The sequence below is a fragment of the Oryza glaberrima genome, chromosome 2, assembly GCF_000147395.1.
Source record: "Oryza glaberrima chromosome 2, OglaRS2, whole genome shotgun sequence".
Taxonomy (NCBI): Eukaryota; Viridiplantae; Streptophyta; class Magnoliopsida; order Poales; family Poaceae; genus Oryza; species Oryza glaberrima.
In genome coordinates this window covers 14,510,232-14,530,328 of record NC_068327.1, presented here as the reverse complement: position 1 = coordinate 14,530,328, position 20,097 = coordinate 14,510,232, and the positions used below count along the sequence as shown (strand labels likewise).

Below are 20,097 nucleotides of genomic sequence, written 5' to 3'. Positions count from 1 at the left end.
TAAATGGGTTAGAATAGTAATTGCTAGTGGGTGATCATGTGGTATGCTTGCATGTTGAGGTTTAGCTTCTAATAATTGTTAGTGTGTACCAACTATATTGAAACAATAGATTTGCTTCTAGTTTTAAGTAATGCACACGAGACCTATTATGAAGTGCATTTAAAATCCAAAAACACACAAAGAACTCAAATCACACCAAAACAATCATGCAAAAAATGCAAGCACACTCTATGTTTTATTTTATTCTAGAACTGCAATGGAAAGGTTTTAAGGGCATGTTCACTTTGATGCCATTTTCAACCTTACCAAATTTTGGTAAAGTTAACAAAAAAAAAGTGGCTACATTTAGTTTGCAGCCAAATTTTGGTAACTATATAAGAAATCCTAACAAAATTTTGGCAAGTTGCCAAAATTGCCAAAATTTGGTAAGGTTTTTTTGGCATCAAAGTGAACAGGCCCTAAAATTTTAGTTGGTAAAATTTTACCCATTTACCATGGGCGCTTAAGCCACTTGAAACCTTATTCCGGTTTAGGTGGTAAACTTTTCGGAAATTACCTAAGAAACACACTTTTGGTTATGTTACATCCGATGGCCCACATGTCATTCTAAATCGACTGAATTTGAGCCAATCCACTGCCAACCGTCATAGGGGCCAACCTATAATCCACTAGGAAAAGTTAGTGGCCGAAGGTGGTGGAGGTGGTTCGGCCGAACCAGCCTTGGCGGCCCCGGCTGCTTCCTTGCACATGGCAGCTGCCCATTAGTTGGTGATGGCGGTTGTGGGTGAACCGACCTCCACAACCGACATTCCAACAATAATTGGAAGCTATAATAGGATAAGCTCACTCACTTTCGAAATGCATAACAAAGTGGAGTACAACTCATTTTTATATTCTAGGCATCACTTTAGTATGTGGAATTAGGTAGAGAGTGAGGGGGAGCTCCGGAAGGAGTGTCCCAAATGTTGGGTTTGTCAACATTCTTCCACTGGAGTTTCGGAGAAGCACTGAAGTTATCGGCTTTCTTCTCTCGCTTGTACCTCGGCGGATGCTTCTTTGAATGAAGTAAGTATTCGAGACGTTTATATGGTATTTAATTTATTTGCTTAAGTGACATATATTCCTATCTTTGCGGGTTCCTCGCTTAGTATTATTATTGAGTGCTTTAGTACTAGGACTCTTGATAAAGAAGGAAGTTCCTGCACAATATAGTAGAGTAGTAATCAATAACTTAGACATGCTATCTAGGTTAGCGGTTATCTTCATTTGTTGTGTACTCCACGGAAAGTGAAGTAGACAGCAGGAGGTGATAGTCATATCCTTCAATGTTCAAGTACATTATAGAGCCGTAGTCCGGACTCTGCTTGGTAGACCGGGGGAGTCGGTGCCCGAAGCCATCGATAGTTTAGTAAATTAACCCATAGGAATCATCTATGGCCTAAACCTACCATTAGTTGTTGTACTTAGATAAAGTACTATTCTTACGCTATACACATGTTCCCTGTGAATTAATACTCTTATCTCTTAGAATACTCTAAGGTAAGGTGCTACAATGGAATCCCCATGATTCAGTACATTTGGAATACTCTGAGGAAGGTAAGGTGCTACAATGGAATCCCCATGATTCAGTACATTTGGAATACTCTGAGGTGAAATGCTACAATGGAATCCGTGCGCTTGCTGATTTATTTGTGAGCGTATCAAGTACCAACAGTGGTGTGTTATTTTTGTATTCTGTGTAGCATGATCCTATTCTGGTCTAGCAGAGGGAGAGGGAATTAAGTTGGGGTCCCAACAAAATTGCCTTCAAATTAAAGTTTGTGGAATATACCATCAAGTAGAACTTGCACACCAGTAGCTTAATTAACTTGGCATACGAGTAGTATTTATAATATTGAACGGAAACTAAACAAATTAATGGCCGACAATTAGGTTCGCGGCGTAACAACTAGCGTAACTGATATAAGCTAGTATCATATATGTTGTCGAATAGCAGCAGTATGTGAATCAGAGGCCCATGCAGTGTGAGGTTGGGTGGAATTAGAGCCTCTCGCCACGAATCCTCCTGGCAAGCTGAACGTCCTTGGACATGACGGTGACGCGCTTGGAGTGGATGGCGCAGAGGTTGGTGTCCTCGAACAGACCCACCAGGTACGCCTCCGCCGCCTCCTGCAGTGCCAGCACCGCGTGGCTCTGGAACCTCATGTCGTGCTGCACCCACCAAAACATCGCAAAAATCAATTAACGTACATACAAGCATCCTTAGAATAGAATGAATCGATCGACATAATTTAAACGTTTGGTTACCTTGAAGAGCTGTGAGATCTCCCTGACGAGCCTCTGGAACAGCAGCTTCCTTATCAGCAGCTCTGTGTTCTTCTGATACTTTCGGATCTCCCTGCAGTTGGAGCAAAATTACTTCAGTCTTCATGAGGGTTAAGCATGTGATGGTATGGAAAACATTGCTCTGAAATTTTCCTCAAACAATTTGCTTCATCAGAGTTCGATCGATACAACAGAAAGAAAACGCGGAGATGCTGGATTGAATTCTATTATTGAAATAAAGGAACAACCAGCGTGAAATTAGACGAAAAAAATTGTGAATATGTATATACCTAAGGTTACATACCTAAGGGCTACGGTCCCAGGACGGTATCGGTGTGGCTTCTTAACTCCTCCAATGCACGGAGCAGACTTACGAGCGGCGGCCTGCATGTTGATCGATTGTAATATATATACATCAACGCACGTGTTGGCAAGCGAAGCAAAAAAAAATTATGTACGGTAAACTATTAAATAATGTATTGTGGAGGTGAAGGATATATTGTACATGTATAGCAGCGACGAGTTGCTTTCTAGGCGCCTTTCCTCCCGTGGACTTGCGAACAATCTGCTTAGTACGAGCCATCCTGCAGCAAACCATGCGCACGCATACACATATATAGACAAGAACATTATTCACACGTTGGCTATATACAATAGTAATACATCGGCTTTCAAGACTCTTATAAGGAGAGCAAGCTTTTTTTTCATCGCACGGAGGGGAAAAGAGATTTATAGATGTCGGTTTTAAATGAATCGGTTTTTATGAATCGATACATATGAGAGATTTTATAGTAGTGAAGTTAGAATGGCGAGAGAGATCTGAATTTATAAACCTTATCCCAAGACCTTGCAATGTTCGCAATAATACTACCCCTATATATTTAAATAACTTTTTTTGGTACTTAGCGTGCAACTTTAACCACTATTTTTGAATCAAAAAATAATAATAATAATAATAATAATAATAATAATAATAATATAAAAGTAAAACAAAAAATATAAAAATCTACCCATATGATTTTTAGTTATGTTTTAAACTAAGTAATTTGAGAGCTAGATTGTTGAAGTTTAAGAAGTTTAACCGAGTAAACTCAATATTGTCACATATTTTTATACGGAGGAATTAGCCACTCGTTCACAAAATTAGAATGGACACATTACCTTTCGAGAAAAGATAAAGGCGAATCCTACAAAAGTATTTACTCCATCTATTTCAAAATAAGTTTATTTTTAGTCTTCATTATTTGTGGCCAATTAAATGAACCTCTATCGTTTCGTCTAGTTACCTATCCACCATTTTTATACTATTTTTTTATTAGTAGAGTTATTTTGGATAGAGGGACTACAAATTAGTACAATTAAAAGATGCATGAAACTTTGCATCACATCAAAGAGCTATTGACGAAGCAACTATGCTTGAATAATCAATAAGTCAAAATAAAGCTAATTTTGTTATAATATTTGAATTGAGAACTAAGAATATAAAACACCAAGAGAAACTTTATAGAGATCTTGGGAAGCTAACGTGTGCGGAAGAATGGATGATAACTCGTACCTCTAACAATTCGAGGGCAGTAACCGCTTTGCTCTTTCAGGGATGGCCGACTACTGATCTGTTTCTTGGTGATCCGGACGGAGAAAGAGGGCAATTTATAGGCAGTCAGGAGGGAGGGTTTACCATCTTGTGAACCGACTTAATTACTCATGAGCCTTTAACGTGGGGTCGTTTGATTGCCGTCGGTTTGATCGGACGGCTAAGAGGGTTCGATTAGGTGGTGGCACGGATCAGTGGTGATACATACTGCCCTCCTATTGGCTGTCGCTAGTAGCACAAGGATCCCTGTGTAGCCCTCCTATTGGCTGGGTACGTAGCTTGTCGAGGAATTATGGGATCCCCATCTTCAAAAAAGTTGTTTTCCATTTTTTTTATCGTAGGCTATCGAGAGAGACTAATTAAGATATTGCATACATTCATACAGAACAATTGTGCTATTTTATACCCTACAATCGGTACTATAGGTGCCGGAACAGCTAAAACCACCTGTAATGCCTTTTCCTCCTCCGCGGACTAAAAACACATAAAACCGGCACATTTAAACAAACCATAGGTGCTGGTTTTTAAAAAACCGACACCTTTAATATAGGTGTCAGTTAATTACAAACAAACAACACTCATAAATTATAGGAGTTGGTTTTTTTAAAAAAACCGACACCTACACCCAACTGAGCTGAACTGGTGAGCTAAGCATCGACCTTATCCATTCCACACGTCTTTATCTCTCTCTTGTCTCTCTCTCTCACTTCTCTCGCTTTTCTCTGTCACGGCGGCGGCCCAAGGAGGTGCCAGCGGTGGCGGCCTCACCCTCCCCTTCGCCAGATCCAGCTTGAGGGGAGGTAGCGGGATGGGAGGCGACGGCGGCCTCTGGTGATGACGGTGGCGGCAGCCGTGCCCTCCCCTCCACCAGATTCGGTGGGAGGGGAAGCGGCGGACCACGGTGATGGCAGCGGCAGTGGTTGTGCCCTCCCCTCTATTAGATCCAACAGGAGGGGAGGCCACAGTGGTCTCCAGTGATGGCGGCGGCGGCGCCCGCACTCTCCCCTCCGCTAGCTCCAGCGGGAGGGGAGACGGTGCACCTCGGCGACGGCGGCTGCGCCCTCACCATGTTAATCTTTTTAATGTTCATTGATGTTGTTGATGTTTATGTGTTGATGTGTGCTTTAATCTTGTATGTATTCTTTGATCTTGTCGAGATGAAGTGGAGCTGCTCGATAGATCGGCTCGAATTGGGCCGATGCATTGAGTCGTTTTTTCTTTGTTCATGGAACCTCAGAGGTGCCGACTAATGTGTATCGGTTGAAAAAACCCGACACTTTTAGCTATTTATGTACTAATGAATATTCATCGTATTTCTAATGAGGTGTGAGACCTAACAAACTAATTAGATGAAGATATAGTGTCTTCTAGTCTCCCATCTTTTCATCCCTATCAAATAGCCTTCCTTCTAATCAAACTCGCACCTCATATGTATGCATGCAGTGTGGTCATAAAATAAGGTTATATTCTGATAATTTGTGTATGCTGCTAATCCGCCTCTAATGTTCTAGAAATGTAACTGTTCTGGGATGGAGGCAGTTAATAAAAAATATTAGGATTCAGAAAATAATGTTAGTATGTTAAAGCACTTTCACATATGCAATGTGGTCATAAAATAAGCTCATAATTTGTGTATGTTGCTAATTTATCTCTAATCTTCTTGAAATGTAATTATTCTGGGATGGAGGTAATAATTAATAAAAAAAAATTAGGATTTGACATCAGAAAATAATGTTAGTATAAACTAAAGACGATGCGGGATGCCGTAGAGACAAGACGGTTTGCGATGGCACCTAAGAGTGAGAAGGAGGAGACAGGCGGGAGGCTTGTGCGATGAGGAAGGAGTGGGGAGCCGATCTGCAAGGGTGAGTGGGCTGACGTGATGGGGCCACGGCGTCATGTAGCGAGGTTGGTGGTTGGCAAAAGAGGACGTGTGAAGGAAAAGGTGTAGGAGATTGATTTGCGTATTGTAGATCGAAACTGAGTGATGAGCACATGCGTGATTTTCTACCTGGGTGACCCTGTGATGGCGTCATAGTGGAGAGGTGGGGGTGGTAGTCTGTGAGGAGCAGCGATGGCGGCATAGTAGAGAGCGGCGGGCGGCAAGGTGGAGACAAATTTGTGAGGAGGCATGATGGCGGCATGGTGGAGGGTGGGGTGACGTGGTTTCTGGGTTGGTGCAATGGTTACTGCTAGAGAAGATATGGGAGTGAGGAGGGGAGGCCGATAAAAAACATGGCTGAATTGTTGGATTTGGTGATTTTGGGATGTTGGATTTATTTAATGAATGGGTGAACTATACGTATACGTATAAGATACGGTGTATATAAGATGAATGATATAATATGTAAATTTAAATCTCTCATATTATATCATGATAGCACACGAGCACCGGAATGAAGACTACAAAATAACACAGGAGCAGAAAAAATAACGTGTATATACATTCACAAATATAATTTAAGGTCATTACATGTAAAAAAAAAAGAAGCCATTCTCATTTCAAGGCTCCCCACCTCAAACCTGAACCTCTGGACTCAAACACGCCAAGGGGGGCATTATAAATACGTCCTTTGTACAAACAGCCAATAAATAGTTAATTTACAAGCGCTAAACAAGATAGTAAACATATTAACTTAGAGAGCAAAATGCATACTTACAATATGAAATAATTGCAAGGCGTCTTGCAGACAGTGGGCAGTCTCCTCCATTCTGGATACGAGTGATATGACTATGCTTGCTCAGCTTCATCCGGCCTTGACCACGCGCAGTCTTGCACGATGAGATTGATGCCTCTGACCCATAGCTCGACGCTGGACGCGGAGGTGGCCTCGAAGTGGATCTCCCTCCCGGTCACCGTCTCCACCATTAGGATCAGCTGCTCCTCGCTGCCCGTCCTGATGATCCTCCTGTTCCTCCTCCTGAACGCCGCGCTGGGCCCCGCCCGGGCCTCCCTGCAGGCCACGTTCCTCCGGCGGGTCGCCCCCCACGTCAGCACGCCGGACCGCATCATCCGCACCGCCTTGCGGTGCGGCGGACCCCGGCCCCCGCGCGTGTGCTTCGTCAGCTCCTCCCCGGCGAGCACGTGGGCGCGCGCCACGTGGTCCAGCAGCCACTCCTCCGTCGCCTTGTTCGACCTGCCGCTCCTCCTCGCCACCGACAGCGCCGTCTCGCTCCCCGCGTCGGCGGCGCCGCCGCGCGACACCAGCGCCCTGCACGCCTCCAGCTTGCCTGCGGCGGCCGCGTGCATCAGCGGCGTGTAGCCATCCTCGTCCATCGCGTTGGGATCGTGGCCCATCTTCAGGAGCTGCGTCAGGGAGGAGGTGTCGCCGATCCGGGCCGCGTAGTGCAGGGGTCTGAAAGATGGCTGCTGGCCTGCGATCGCATCCGCGAGCGAAGCCTGGAGTAAGATCTGTTCGAACCGATCTCTGGTTTCAGGAGCTCTGCTTCGGATGATCGACATCGCGGATTTCCCTTCGGCACTCGTGGCAGCGATATCTGCCCCCGCCATCACTAGAAGCCTGAAAATGTCAGCATGGCCTGACTCTGCAGCAACCATAACAGGAGTGAGCCCTGAACCATCAGGCCTGTTCAGATCTGCAGCTGAGTAGTGTAGCGTCATTAGAAGAGCTTCTGCACTGTCACTTGCAGCGAAGAAGTGCAGCGGAGAGAAGACGGTGATATCCGATGAAGTGATGCAGCCTCCGCAACTCAATGCTCTGGAAAGAATGTCGATGATGGTTGAGCTAAATGAGCTTTTCTTAGCAAGCATTATTGCTGTGTCACCTGCATTGTTCACTATCCCAAGGTCTGCCCCTGATTTGATCAGTTCAAGAAAGCAATCGGAGTGTCCACACCTCGCAGAGACCATCAGAGGAGTGTCCCCAGTAGAAGTCTGCGCATTGATATTAGCCCCATCCAACATGAGTTGTTTCAGTACGGGCGCATGACCCAACCTTGCAGCAAAATGTATTGGGTAGGAGACGTGTGTGCCGTTTGTCATCATTATGGGAAATCTGGGATTGGCACCAGCATTTAGAAGCACGCTTACTGCATTCGGGTTCTGACAGAGTATGGCATGGCAAAGAAGATTTCGACCCTTGCGTGGGGTTTCCAGCAACCATGGTGCTTTATCGAGCAGCAATTTGAGGATTTCACCACTGCATTCGTAGTACTCTACTGCACACCAAATGGCGTTGTATTTTTCCCCAAGGCATGCACCAACACGAAGTTCTTCACCCGTTGCAGAGTCCCAACACCAAGAACCAACTTGCACAAGACAGTCCAAGTAAGAGCCTTCCTGCACACAAATTTTGATACAAGTATCATTCTAAGAATGTGGAAACATTCTAAATTAGCATAGTACTCCTAAATAATGTGGAAAATTAGACTGCCTAAAATTTCGTTTACTGAAAAAGGGACGGCCAGTGCGTTTAGCATACTGGAGTGGAGTGGAAACAAATTTGGATTGCTTGGCATACAGAACATAAACTTAACGGGGAAAGTAGTCGGAGAAACAAAAATCATCCAGACATAATGCATCCCCACTTGTCATATATATGGCTGCCTTGAATCTACAGAAATGGTTGGAATTGTTGCAAATAAAAAAAAATGGGTATTATTAGATAATGAGTTTTTCTTCAAATAAAAACAGTGAGTTAAGTAGGAATGGCAATGCACAACTAAGCATTGTGAACAGAGTACTACATCCATCTCTGTACCTAGACTAATAAGAACGCTTAAAAGATATTCAGTTATTGCAGATACCTCAATCAAGAGTTTCACAGTTGAAATTTGCCGGCTCATTACTGCTGCCACCAGTGGAGTGCAATTCACATTAGCATGTAGTGCAGGCTTAACAGACCTCAAGAGGACCCTAGCCATGGAATTAACGTCAACCCCATTCTGACAAAATGAAAGTGAACCAGTAAACACACACATATATATATACACAAGAAAATGTTATCTTTGTAACTGGCTGTATATAACTGATATCATTTGATCAGACCTGCAGTAGTATGACCACAACATCATCAAAGCCTCTTGAAGAAGCAGTCACCAAAGCATGTGCTGCAGCTTCAGGCTGTATCATCTCTGAACAGACTAATAGCCGAACGGCTTCAGCCTCAGCAAAAAGAGCAGCCTCTGATAGGGAATCTTCACAAGCTTCCCGAGTGACTCCAGCCTGCAGAAGCATCTCTAGAATATGGATGTTTCCTTCACGTGCGGCAGCTGTTGTTGCATAGCCTAGAAATAACTTTTGATTAACATCAGCTCCAGCAACCTGTATTCAAATATCAAGTCAATTACTCCATGAACACAATTTTAGAGTATACATAATTCATAATACAATATATTTACTAAGATACTGAATAATTCCCGGCTGTCCTGTTAAGCACAAGCGTCTTCTTTTCGTCTTCTAGATCTTATCTCCTTATGGCTCACTCGTGCCGGCCTATACATCATTCGATCAGTTTTTCGTCATAATTTTCGTGAGAAAGCAATTGTAATGTTATCAGATAGTTTGAACAAACCAACTCTAGTTAGCACTATGCAATATTTTCATCATGACACTTCTCATAACTGTTTAGAACTGACTGACTGGCTAGGTCTGTTAACCTGATAAACCTGTCTTTAGGCATGTCTATGTCACATATATCTAGATACTAATACGGCTCCAATATATATGCAGGAAACAATCGAATATCTGTATTATATGAAAGAATCTAATGGTGCATGTGGCTTCTAACGATGCCATTTATGGACTGATGAACCTAAATCAAGACAACGAGAGTACGAGACAATATCAGCATTATGTCCTCTGTGCGACCTCGTTAAACCTCTACACTGAACCTAGCTATTTCTGTACCTCAAATACCGAGCAGTATACTTTTTTACAACTTGATACACCAGCCACCTTTCCACCACCTCCACTCTAATAATCAGCCTTAAAATTAAAGCTACTGTAGTTAGAAATATTCCAGCTATTTATCTCTATTAGAAGGCCGCTTAAAATTGCCAGGTTTGACATTCCTATAGTATGCTAGCTATCTCGCTCTAGTATAAAATCTCATTGCAAACTTAGGTCCCTTTTTTTGGCTTATCATGTGAAGGTTTTCCCAAGTTCTTAATTAATGGTACGTTTTCTTGAAAGTTTTTCTTTACCAGCATTTCTTAGAAAACTTTTTTTTAGATGAACATTTTAATATTCAATTCATTCATTTGTGCCCTGGAATAATTGTCATAAACTCAGGTTTAGCCATCATCCATCAACTATATCAAACGGAACCGTGCACCTGATACATATCTTATTGTGCGGTTCCTGTATTAGCGTATAAAATATACATGCATGTTCAATATACGTGTAAAAAATATATCTACTATTATACTTCATATGCCAAATAAGAAAGCCTTAAAACCGCTTACATGGCTACCTTCCCAATGAGCTCTACGAGGTGAGGTGACCACACGGGACTCCGCTTACTACCTTTTTAAGAACATTATCATCTATAATATTAAAGCACATGGATAACAAAAAATATTTCCCTCTAAAAATTGGGCCCACTTTCTCAGTAAAATCAGCTTAGAGTTAACAACAGTAAAATCTGATAATTTATATATAGCAAAGCTTGGAAAATATACTACTGAGAAATTGCTTAGCTTCCCAATTTCCAAATTTCGAGAATGTGCTCAAGGTGAGTTGTGATGTATCTCTTGTGGGCATTGGACCTGTGGTAAGTCAATAGCAAGATCTGCCATCTTCTCAAGGACACTGTTGAATGCAACTACTAATCTACCTAACTTTGTAAGGGGCTTCACAGAACAGGTCCAAGGAATCCCATCTGTTTTGTATCACATCAAAGGTTTGAAGTCCACTTCAGGCACTTGTATAGTGGGGGCACTAGGAAAGATTTGAGCATCGGAACACCACCAACATGAAAAAACTCATAAAACAACATAGCTTGTGATGAGAAAAACATTTTTCATTAGGCACTGCAGAGTTTTAGCCAAGGAGTACATGCTAGTCAAATTAATAAGTGATATAGAAGCTTCAAAGTGGAACCGAAGCCATCACATTCTTGTCTTGAAAACAACCGAAGAAGATTATCCATCCCATTCCAGAAGGGAGAGCAGTTGCCATCACACCATACCAAAAGGTGTAACAAGATTACCCATGTCCCTAATCCTAACTCAATTCAGTGATATGCATTGGCAAACCTGCTAATATTCTATAAACCACCATTAGAATAGACTGATAAATCTCTCCACTACAGTAATAATTTTAACAGGAAAAGAAGGGGATCAGCAACAGCCATTCGTTTGAATGGTTTTAGTTTATTCTTAATAATTTAGATCAGAAAACACTCATTCATAATTTGTGCGAATTTATTTTGGATTACTATGAAAGGGTACAAGTCATCCAGAATGTTTTTTTACTAATCATTACTTCCAATTTATTCAGAATTCCCTCCGAACGTACCTACTGAACAAATTTGAAAATTTTGTCATGACAGACAATGCGCACAAATTATTTCGCTCTAAAAATATTTGGTCAGATGATTAAACCCTTGGAGATTGAATGTGAGGGGATTCAAATCTTGGAAAGTGAGAGAAATGACCAATCTGTTGACGAAAATTTGGTTACGATCCTTACCAGGAGGGTGCGAACAACTTCGGCATGACCGGCGTGCGCGGCGGCGAAGAGCGGCGAGACGTCGGTCTTGAGCTCGCGGGACTCCACGATCACCTCCCCGGCCGCCTCCTCGCGGAGGGCCACCTCAGCGCACCTCACCCGCAGGCGCGCCACCCCGACGCGGCTCGCCGCGGGCACGCCATCGTCCGTGTCGTCATCCGCTGCGGCAGCGGCGGCGGCGGCCGCCAGGCACGCCTCCACGGTCGCCACGTCCCCCCGTAGGGCAGCCTCCACGAGACGCTGAGCGGGCGACGCCTCCTCCTCCTCCCGCGCCGCCGCCGCCACAGCGGCCGCCCTGCGGCGCGACATGGCCGCCAAGTGTGGGAGGCGGCGGCGGCAGCGGCGTCTAGGTGGTGGCGCTCGCCAGGTGTTTGCGGTGTGGTCGGCGAGGAGAGCGAGGAGGCCGCTGGTGCTGCGTGGCTGCTAACGTTCGGGTGGCGAGGCGACTGGCGAGACTTTGGGGAGTAGGTGGAATTCGAAGTTTGAAACTAGTCGCACTGGTATAAAAGTGCAAACGCGTGATTTTCTGAAGTAAATATCTGAGTCAAATTGTTTTTGTTTTTTATTTCTTGAATATTATTTTTAAAAACAAGCCCCGTTCAGGTCTAGAAGCTTTTACTAGTGTTTTTTTAAGCAATTTGGCGCGCTTTATTAATCTGCAAACATAATTACATCGTTCACTATAACGTTCAGCTAGAAAATTGGAGTCTCATCAATCCAATTACAAGAATTCTTAAACTTAAAAGTATAATTAGCTACAAGCCTACAACATGTGCCACACAATTTGCTTCCCTATTACAATGCTCAACAGAGACTAACAAAATCATATATCAAAATCTGGCATTCATATAAAATTGCCGCTGCCGTAGTTGCTTAAAAACCTCCATCTTGCATCGTCTCCACCACCTGCAAACAATCTGATTGAGTAAATAGTACTCCCTCATTTCCTAAATGTTTGACACCGTTGACTTTTTTAAATATGTTTGACCGTTCGTTTTATTCAAAAAAAACTTTTGTGATATGTGTAAAACTATTTGTATACATAAAAGTATATTTAACAATAAATCAAATGATAGAAAAAGAATTAACAATTACTTAAATTTTTTAAATAAGACGAACGGTCAAACATTTTTAAAAAAATCAACGGCAAACATTTTTAAAAAAATCAACGGCGTCAAACATTTTGTGATGGAGGTACTATCTTGACAACCAATCTGCTGGGCGAGGATGAGTCCATCCCTGAGGACGTAGGCTTCTGCCATTGCTGCATCAGCAACATGAGACAAGTACCTACAAGAACTAGCTAAAAAATTCCCTTGTGAATCTCGTTGACAGCTCTGGTTCCTCCTGTACTCGAGACGATGTCAAAGGAAGCATCTATGTTTACGAGAATTCCTTCAGGAGGTTTATGCTATCCTTCCCATGGTTTTGCATCCGACTTTTTCTTCGCCATCTTATAATTTAGTGTTAGAGCAACAATAGATCTAGCAGCCATCTGAATCCTTTCACCATTCACTACTTGTCTTCTTTCCCACCAAATGTACCATCCCCTGTTAAAATCAATTCAGCAAAGCTTTTACCAGTGTTTCTTTCAGAACATGTGCCATTCGGAGTGAGAGTTTCAAACTTATAGTCCCTCGTTTTCTTTGTACATGCTTCTCAAAATGCTAAATGATTTTTTAAAATAAAATAGAAAAGTTGCTTTCAAAAATAATATTAACTACTTTTAAATTATTTTAAGCTAATACTTAAGGGACTACTTATTGATCTTTCAAGAGAGAAATCTTTCAAAATTTTCAACTAATGGATACAATCCGTTTTGAATGAAATAAAAAAAAAGATAAACATTGATGAGGACATAACTAGCTCGGATATAACCATGAATACCTTATGTATTAATCAAATAAAGGTGCATATGTTCTACATTAGATTTACTTGTTATATATTTGAACAAATGTTGCTACACAATGAGTTCTGTGTGTTTTCATTTGCAGAGGTACTTGCTTGGGCGAAGGAAAAGAGACCGAGCGTAACTAATGCATGAATGATTAAAGAAGTTGATTAGGGACCAAACCAAGAACTTCTCCAAGTCTACTTCTACCTCACCACGTCACTTTTGGCCCATAGAAGACAAGAGATCAAGTTGTACACGTTTTGTATTCGGATTCGGGCCTCCTGACAGCATCAACTTCAAACGGACCTAGCCACTGATATAGAAGGAATTTCAAGGCCCATGAGTACTTGTTGAAAAACTTATGGAGTATACTTTTAGATGGTTTTGGTCCCACGTCAAAATTCCTACCAAACTGCCGGGAATCTGCAAAACAAGCCACGTACCTCATCCAGTCCGAATCTGATTTGGGTGTTGGGCCTTGTAACTGTGTCGTGGGCTTAGCCCAAGGAGGTGTGCGCCCTAGGGCAACCCTAGTACGTCCCTAATCATATTAAATCAGTAGCTGTCATCGTTTAGAGTCGGGTTTTGCTTAGATTAATCTGTTAAGAACAGTTTCGCCGCTACATCGGTTTGTGGAACCCCAAATTCGAGTGTTTAATTATCCATATGCAATTTGGTTGCAATCTATCTTGTTCTTGCTTGTGTTCTTCGATTCGCATGCAGGGATTAGCCTTCTCGACGAGGTCAACCGGGTTTCGGCATGGTTGATAACCAGAGGAGACGTGGTGCTGCGATTGCGGGGCTCAGTAGCATGTTTGTTCAGAAGCCGGATCGAGTTATGTCGCGATTCCGCCCAAATTGACTGTTTATCAATACTTATCGGAAGATCGGGACCTAACACCCTCATCAGTTGGTACCAGAGCATGGTTGCCCGTTAGGTAATTTATCTTCCCGTAACCAGAAAATTGCCACACAAAAATATTTATTCTTTACCTAGACAATTTGAGCCGTTGCATTGTTCTATTAGATTTTGCGTTGTTGAATTCTAGATTGCATCGTCGTGTCGAGTGCTGGTTTAGTTTTAGATTTAATTTTTAGTTTTGAGTATTGCATCTGTTCATCACTTTCACTTAGGTGTAGGGTTCGTCTGTGAGTTGTACGTCAGTTTTGGGTCCAGTTTTGTATTTCGTCGGTTGTTGCCGAGACCTTGAAAAATTGAATTGTCTCGTCATCGAGATTCCGTTTTTATACTTTTGAGAAGTTTTTTGTCGGTCAAGTTTGGAGTTGCGGCTAGGGTTTGCGCTTTTGCCGAATTTCCCTTTGGCCGTACCCCTCCCCATCCGCAACTACCACCTCCCCCTCACGACCGACCACCTTTATCACATTGTTTGGTATTTTGGTGGTTGTAGATTTGAGATATTTTTACAAAAACGGAACCTACATGATGTGAGCATTCCATTTTTGAGGTGATCTAATTTTAGTTTTACACTTTGCATTTGAGACCCTGTAATATTCATATTTACATTTGAGTCCTTCTTCGAGGTCAGTGGTTCAATTCTTGTTGAAAAAAAGTAAAAAAATAAAAAAAGAAAAGACAGAAAGGTGCAAAGAAAAAGAAAGAAAAAAAAAGCCGCACCTAAAAAAGAAGAAAAAGGCATAAATGTGCTTAAAAAAAGCCGCACCAAGAAAGAAAAAAAAACCATTCATCCTTGGAGTATGTTTTTAGAGTGCAGAGTTGTGCATTGATTCATATATAGTCCTTAGTGTTGTCGGGTGCTTGCTTGAGCTAGAGTTGAATCTAGACTAGGCCAGCACATTGACTAGTACTTTGAACTATTATTCAACTTTGCATTTTCTGATTAGTATAATTGCATTCCTTTGCTACTATATATTGTGCCTCCCAAGCTCCACATATATTCTTCTGGTCAGCACCGCTTTGATCCTTGCAATCGCCACATCACGTTCTTCAAGGTGTCACAAACCAGCCACCGGTTGTATCGTCCTTAGCATTGCTGGTAAGACACTTGTAAGAGCTTGGTAAGGTGCTCTATTTGGCTGAGTTGTTGAGGGGCACCACTACACTGCGTAGCAGATTATTAGGGATAACCTTCATTGTTTGTTGTTGTTTTTGTGTTTGCAATGACATGTATGAGTGGCGCTCAAAATCAGCGATACCAACAAGGTGCACGTGATGATAGTACTTTGGTGCAACAAGTGCTAAGTTCTCAACTGGAGAAAGCGGAGCAATGGCAGTACCACGAATTATTTGAAACAAAGTTTGTGGTTAAGGATAGAGCATGTTGTACTATAATCGATAGTGAGAGTTGCAATAACTTGGTGAGTTCAGATTTGGTTGAGAAACTTGAGTTGCCTACACAACCGCATCCTCATCCATATTACATCAACTGGTTCAACTCTTGTGGTAAGTTCAAGGTAAATAGAATTGTGAGAATAAACTTTTCGATTGGAAATTACCATGATACTGCCAATTTTGATCTTGTCCCTATGCAATCATGTTCTTTGTTGTTTGGTCAACCATGGGTATATGATAATAGTGGTTTGCATAATTTTGTTGCTAATACATACGCATTTAGACATAATGGTCGAAAAATGAAATTGGAACCAATGAGTTTTTCTGAAATTTTCGAAGATAATCTTGAAAGTATGAAGAATGGAATCGAAGAAATTTTTAAAGATAGTATTGAAAGGACGAATAATAGAATCGATGAGATTTTCAGAGATACCAGGAATAATACTAATATTGTGAAGCCTTCAACTAAGTCTGAGTTATTACAAAACGAACGTAATGTTGTGCCTATTGTTTTGGATACTAATATTTTGCAGGCATCTGAGAATAACCAAGGTAATGAGAAAAAGAAGAAAGATGAAGAGGAAAAAAGACTTATCTATAGCTCCATGCATGCTTGAAGAATGTTCAATTGACCAAGCACTGATAATTTCTGAAGATGAGAAAAAAGGTAATGATAATGGTGCTACAGCTACTCAAGGTATGCATATTTATGATGTGCCAACTATGTCCACTACTTATGCTACGTTAGAGCAACCCATAGTGGAACCGATTGTTGAAATACCTTTGTCACAAAACAATTTGCTTGATGTTTCGTGTGATAAAGAAGAGTTGTGCGATGCTTCACTTATATCCATGCCACAACTAGTGAATGAACATGTTAGTTCTAAAGTAGAGCCACTATGTGTTGAGTTTAAACATGTTATTCACATTTCTAGCGAGAATGAAGAGCTTAAATTGCTATCTTCTTTAAATACTTGGGGTTATATTCAATTTGATGATCTTTGTCCACTCAACAGCTTAGAGAAGAAATTATTTGCTAGATTTGAATTGCCATGTCCTTCTGATGTGATTTTTCATGTTATTGGCAATTATTATAGTAAAGGAGAATATAATGTGCATCGAGTATATATTTGTTCGAATTTGACTATACCTCCTTTTCATGATATGCATTGTCTAGGGGACCGCATGCGTATAAGTAATTATCTATCTAGTTCCTATAGTTGTTTAAATGAGTTACAGGTTGGTTTGCAAGAAGGGGAGTGTTGTGGTTTTTCGACTACAAAGATTTTAGGATCCAATCATATGGCTATCAAGAAATGTTCCTCACCCGATGTTGTGATAGATAAAGATGAGTTCAATACGCTCCATGAGAAGGTGAAACCGAGGACGGTTTCCAATCAAGAAGGGGAGGATGATGAGGACATAACTAGCTCGGATATAACCATGAATACCTTATATATTAATGAAATAAAGGTGCATATGTTCTACATTAGATTTACTTGTTATATATTTGAACAAATGTTGCTACACAATGAGTTTTGTGTGTTTTCGTTTGCAGAGGTACTTGCTTGGGCGAAGGAAAAGAGACCGAGCGTAACTAATGTATGAATGATTAAAGAAGTTGATTGGGGACCAATCCAAGAACTTCTCCAAGTCTACTTCTACCTCACCACGTCACTTTTGGCCCGTAGAAGACAAGAGATCAAGTTGTATACATTTTGTATTCGGATTCGGGCCTCCTGACAGCATCAACTTCAAACGGACCTAGCCACTGATATAGAAGGAATTTCGAGGCCCATGAGTACTTGTTGGAAAACTTATGGAGTCTACTTTCAGATGGTTTTGGTCCCAAGTCAAAATTCCTACCACTCTGCCGGGAATCTTCAAAACAAGCCACGTACCTCATCCAGTCCGAATCTGATTTGGGTGTTGGGCATTGTAACTGTGTCGTGGGCTTAGCCCAAGGAGGTGTGCGCCCTAGGGCAACCCTAGTACGTCCCTAATCATATTAAATCAGTAGCTGTCATCGTTTAGAGTCGGGTTTTGCTTAGATTAATCTGTTAAGAACAGTTTCGCCGCTAGATCGGTTTGTGGAACCCCAAATTCGAGTGTTTAATCATCCATATGCAATTTGGTTGCAATCTATCTTGTTCTTGCTTGTGTTCTTCGATTCGCATGCAGGGATTAGCCTTCTCGGCGAGGTCAACCGGGTTTCGGAATGGTTGATAACCAGAGGAGACCTGGTGCTACGATTGCGGGGCTCAGTAGCGTGTTTGTTTAGAAGCCGGATCCAGTTGTGTCGCGACTCCGCTCAAATCGACTGTTTATCAATACCTATCTGAAGATCGGGACCTAACACCCTGATCAAACATATCAACAAGCAGTTGTAAAAAAGTTGTAAAAACTAACTGAGTGAGTGCTCTATAACTAATATAAATGCTTTGTAACTTAATGTAACTGAAAGATGGATGTTGAGGAACACGAATCTTGATGTAAGATCCTACAGATGAAACATTGAAAGACAGATGGAGTGCAAAAATCTATCACAGATGAAATAGCAAAACCTAATACTTAATTAATAGAGTGCTAATCCGTCGCTCTATTTTACGTGCGTGAAGAAGGTTCCCATCTTACACTAACGAACAAAGCTGCAGCAATGTTAACATAGCGAGAGTGTCGAAGCAAGATAATGTAAGCTTTTCTTTTCGTCAAGAGCATTCTTACACAACTTTTAGTTACCTATATTATATAGCTAACTTCACCATTGCCTAGCACAGAAAGTTAATGGGATACTAACAATGAAAGAATAGTTCTCATCACTGTTAACATTGCTAATCCTGCTATAGTATGGCCATGTACATTATTGCTAATCCTGCTATAGTATGGCCATGTACATTATGGTTCGATTGACATACCAATTCATTATCAAAACAATAAAACAAGTTGAAGAATGTAATGTAACCACAAATTAGGCTACATTGCCTAGCAATTCATCGTCAAATTAAACGATGACACGGGCATGCCTAGCAATGTTCCTTCAAATTGATCCAGACTTTCTAAAAACCTTGGGATAAGAAAATCGTGATGGATCCAAAAACCTGAGATGGTTGAGTTGAAGCGTAGCCTTGTGAACTTTATAATTATGGTTTAAACCAAGATCGTGTTTTAAAATATGCTTTAAACTTTGGCTTTATGCAAAATGAACCATATTATACCACTTCTTTGTTCCTGTTGGCACGCGAAATTGATCCGCGCAACAACACGATACTAACCGTGCTTATGTGATGATCACCGGAGTCTTTCCGAGCAAAGCAACAAAGATTCCTCGCTTTCGTGGAGGAGAACCGACCGTTTTCCAGCGCAAAATGGCAAAGATCCACCAAACCCTAGAGCTTGGCAGTAGAGAGAAAAAGCACGGGAAAGAGAAAACAGAAATAGATGAAAAACTAAATAAGTAGATTGATTTTGTTCGATTGGTCCCCTTCCAATCGGCCATGCACCTGATATATATACAGACGTGCTCCGGTCTTTAGCAGATGTATTCGGCCCACGTATATAGAAAGTACCAAGTAGCGATCAATTCTCTAAGCCGAATACAAAACAAACCAAATCAAACAATGCCTTATCTCAGTTGACATACGTGCCACCTTGTATTCCCTTCCGTATAAGCTTCGGTGTCAAAACAACTAGCCTCATCTCTGCACGATCCATTGGTCTTGATATAGCCCAAACCCATGTTGTTCTGTGCATGATCCAATAGGCCCACTCAACTGCAGCATACGTATACGGAATCATACGGCAAAAAGACCCGCATAACGTATATGCACCTCCATGCAGATATACAGCACACGCACAGTCTTGTGAAGCAGACCATCATGCATGAATCTTCCAAGCCATCAATCTGCTGCTGCTGCTCTCCAGATAATAGCATCATACCTGCACTTAGAAGACAAAACCAAACTCCTAAAGAATATATTCAAATCATCTAACTACTCATTAAAAATAATCTGGCCATTTGAACTACCTAATCGGCCAAATTACATTATTAACAGTTCCCCTTTGCATTATTGCACATCTCCGGTATGGCTTGGTAAGTACCATGAGTGGTACTTATTCTTGCTCACATCTAATTCAGAAGATGTATGCTCTGTAGAAGATGGCTTGGATTGCTAGCTTGTACCGCCATCAAGTGCCTATTCAAAACTACAAGAAAGTTACATACAAGCTAGATATCAGTTATATGAAAATTATAATATAATTACACTATAAGCGCATTGTAT

The 20,097-nt window shown here is 41.5% G+C and overlaps 2 protein-coding genes across 3 annotated transcripts; both read right to left on the bottom strand.

The window, feature by feature from the left end:
• Positions 1 to 1,928: 1,928 nt before the first annotated feature.
• Positions 1,929 to 2,908, bottom strand: LOC127764784 (histone H3.3-like). Its single transcript, XM_052289698.1, has 4 exons — positions 2,831 to 2,908; positions 2,630 to 2,709; positions 2,308 to 2,398; positions 1,929 to 2,211 (listed from the first exon to the last, which is right to left on the bottom strand). Exons 1-4 carry the CDS (start codon positions 2,906 to 2,908, stop codon positions 2,041 to 2,043), a joined length of 420 nt encoding a protein of 139 aa, XP_052145658.1. The 3' UTR covers positions 1,929 to 2,040.
• Positions 2,909 to 6,345: 3,437 nt separating this feature from the next.
• On the bottom strand, positions 6,346 to 12,346 carry LOC127764596 (uncharacterized). Of its 2 annotated transcripts, XR_008015924.1 has the most exons (5): positions 11,574 to 12,346; positions 8,928 to 9,203; positions 8,687 to 8,824; positions 6,580 to 8,219; positions 6,346 to 6,490 (listed from the first exon to the last, which is right to left on the bottom strand). XR_008015924.1 is itself a non-coding variant. In XM_052289491.1 (4 exons), the coding sequence occupies exons 1-4, from the start codon at positions 11,919 to 11,921 to the stop codon at positions 6,651 to 6,653; spliced, it is 2,331 nt and encodes a 776-aa protein (XP_052145451.1). In that variant the 5' UTR covers positions 11,922 to 12,346; the 3' UTR covers positions 6,346 to 6,650. The 2 variants fall into 2 exon arrangements, 1 of the variants encoding a protein (XP_052145451.1); XM_052289491.1 differs by having other exon boundaries at positions 6,346 to 8,219.
• Between the last annotated feature and the right edge of the window lie 7,751 nt (positions 12,347 to 20,097).

Coding starts and splice junctions, on each gene's coding strand:
- LOC127764596 (XM_052289491.1), bottom strand. CDS start 11,921: ATGTCGCGCCGCAGGGCGGCCGCTGTGGCGGCGGCGGCGCGGGAGGAG. Junction 9,204..11,573: donor AAGTTGTTCGCACCCTCCTG/GTAAGGATCGTA, acceptor ATTTGAATACAG/GTTGCTGGAGCTGATGTTAA. Junction 8,825..8,927: donor TTGTGGTCATACTACTGCAG/GTCTGATCAAAT, acceptor TCATTTTGTCAG/AATGGGGTTGACGTTAATTC.
- LOC127764784 (XM_052289698.1), bottom strand. CDS start 2,908: ATGGCTCGTACTAAGCAGATTGTTCGCAAGTCCACGGGAGGAAAGGCG. Junction 2,710..2,830: donor AACTCGTCGCTGCTATACAT/GTACAATATATC, acceptor ATCAACATGCAG/GCCGCCGCTCGTAAGTCTGC. Junction 2,399..2,629: donor CCTGGGACCGTAGCCCTTAG/GTATGTAACCTT, acceptor CTCCAACTGCAG/GGAGATCCGAAAGTATCAGA.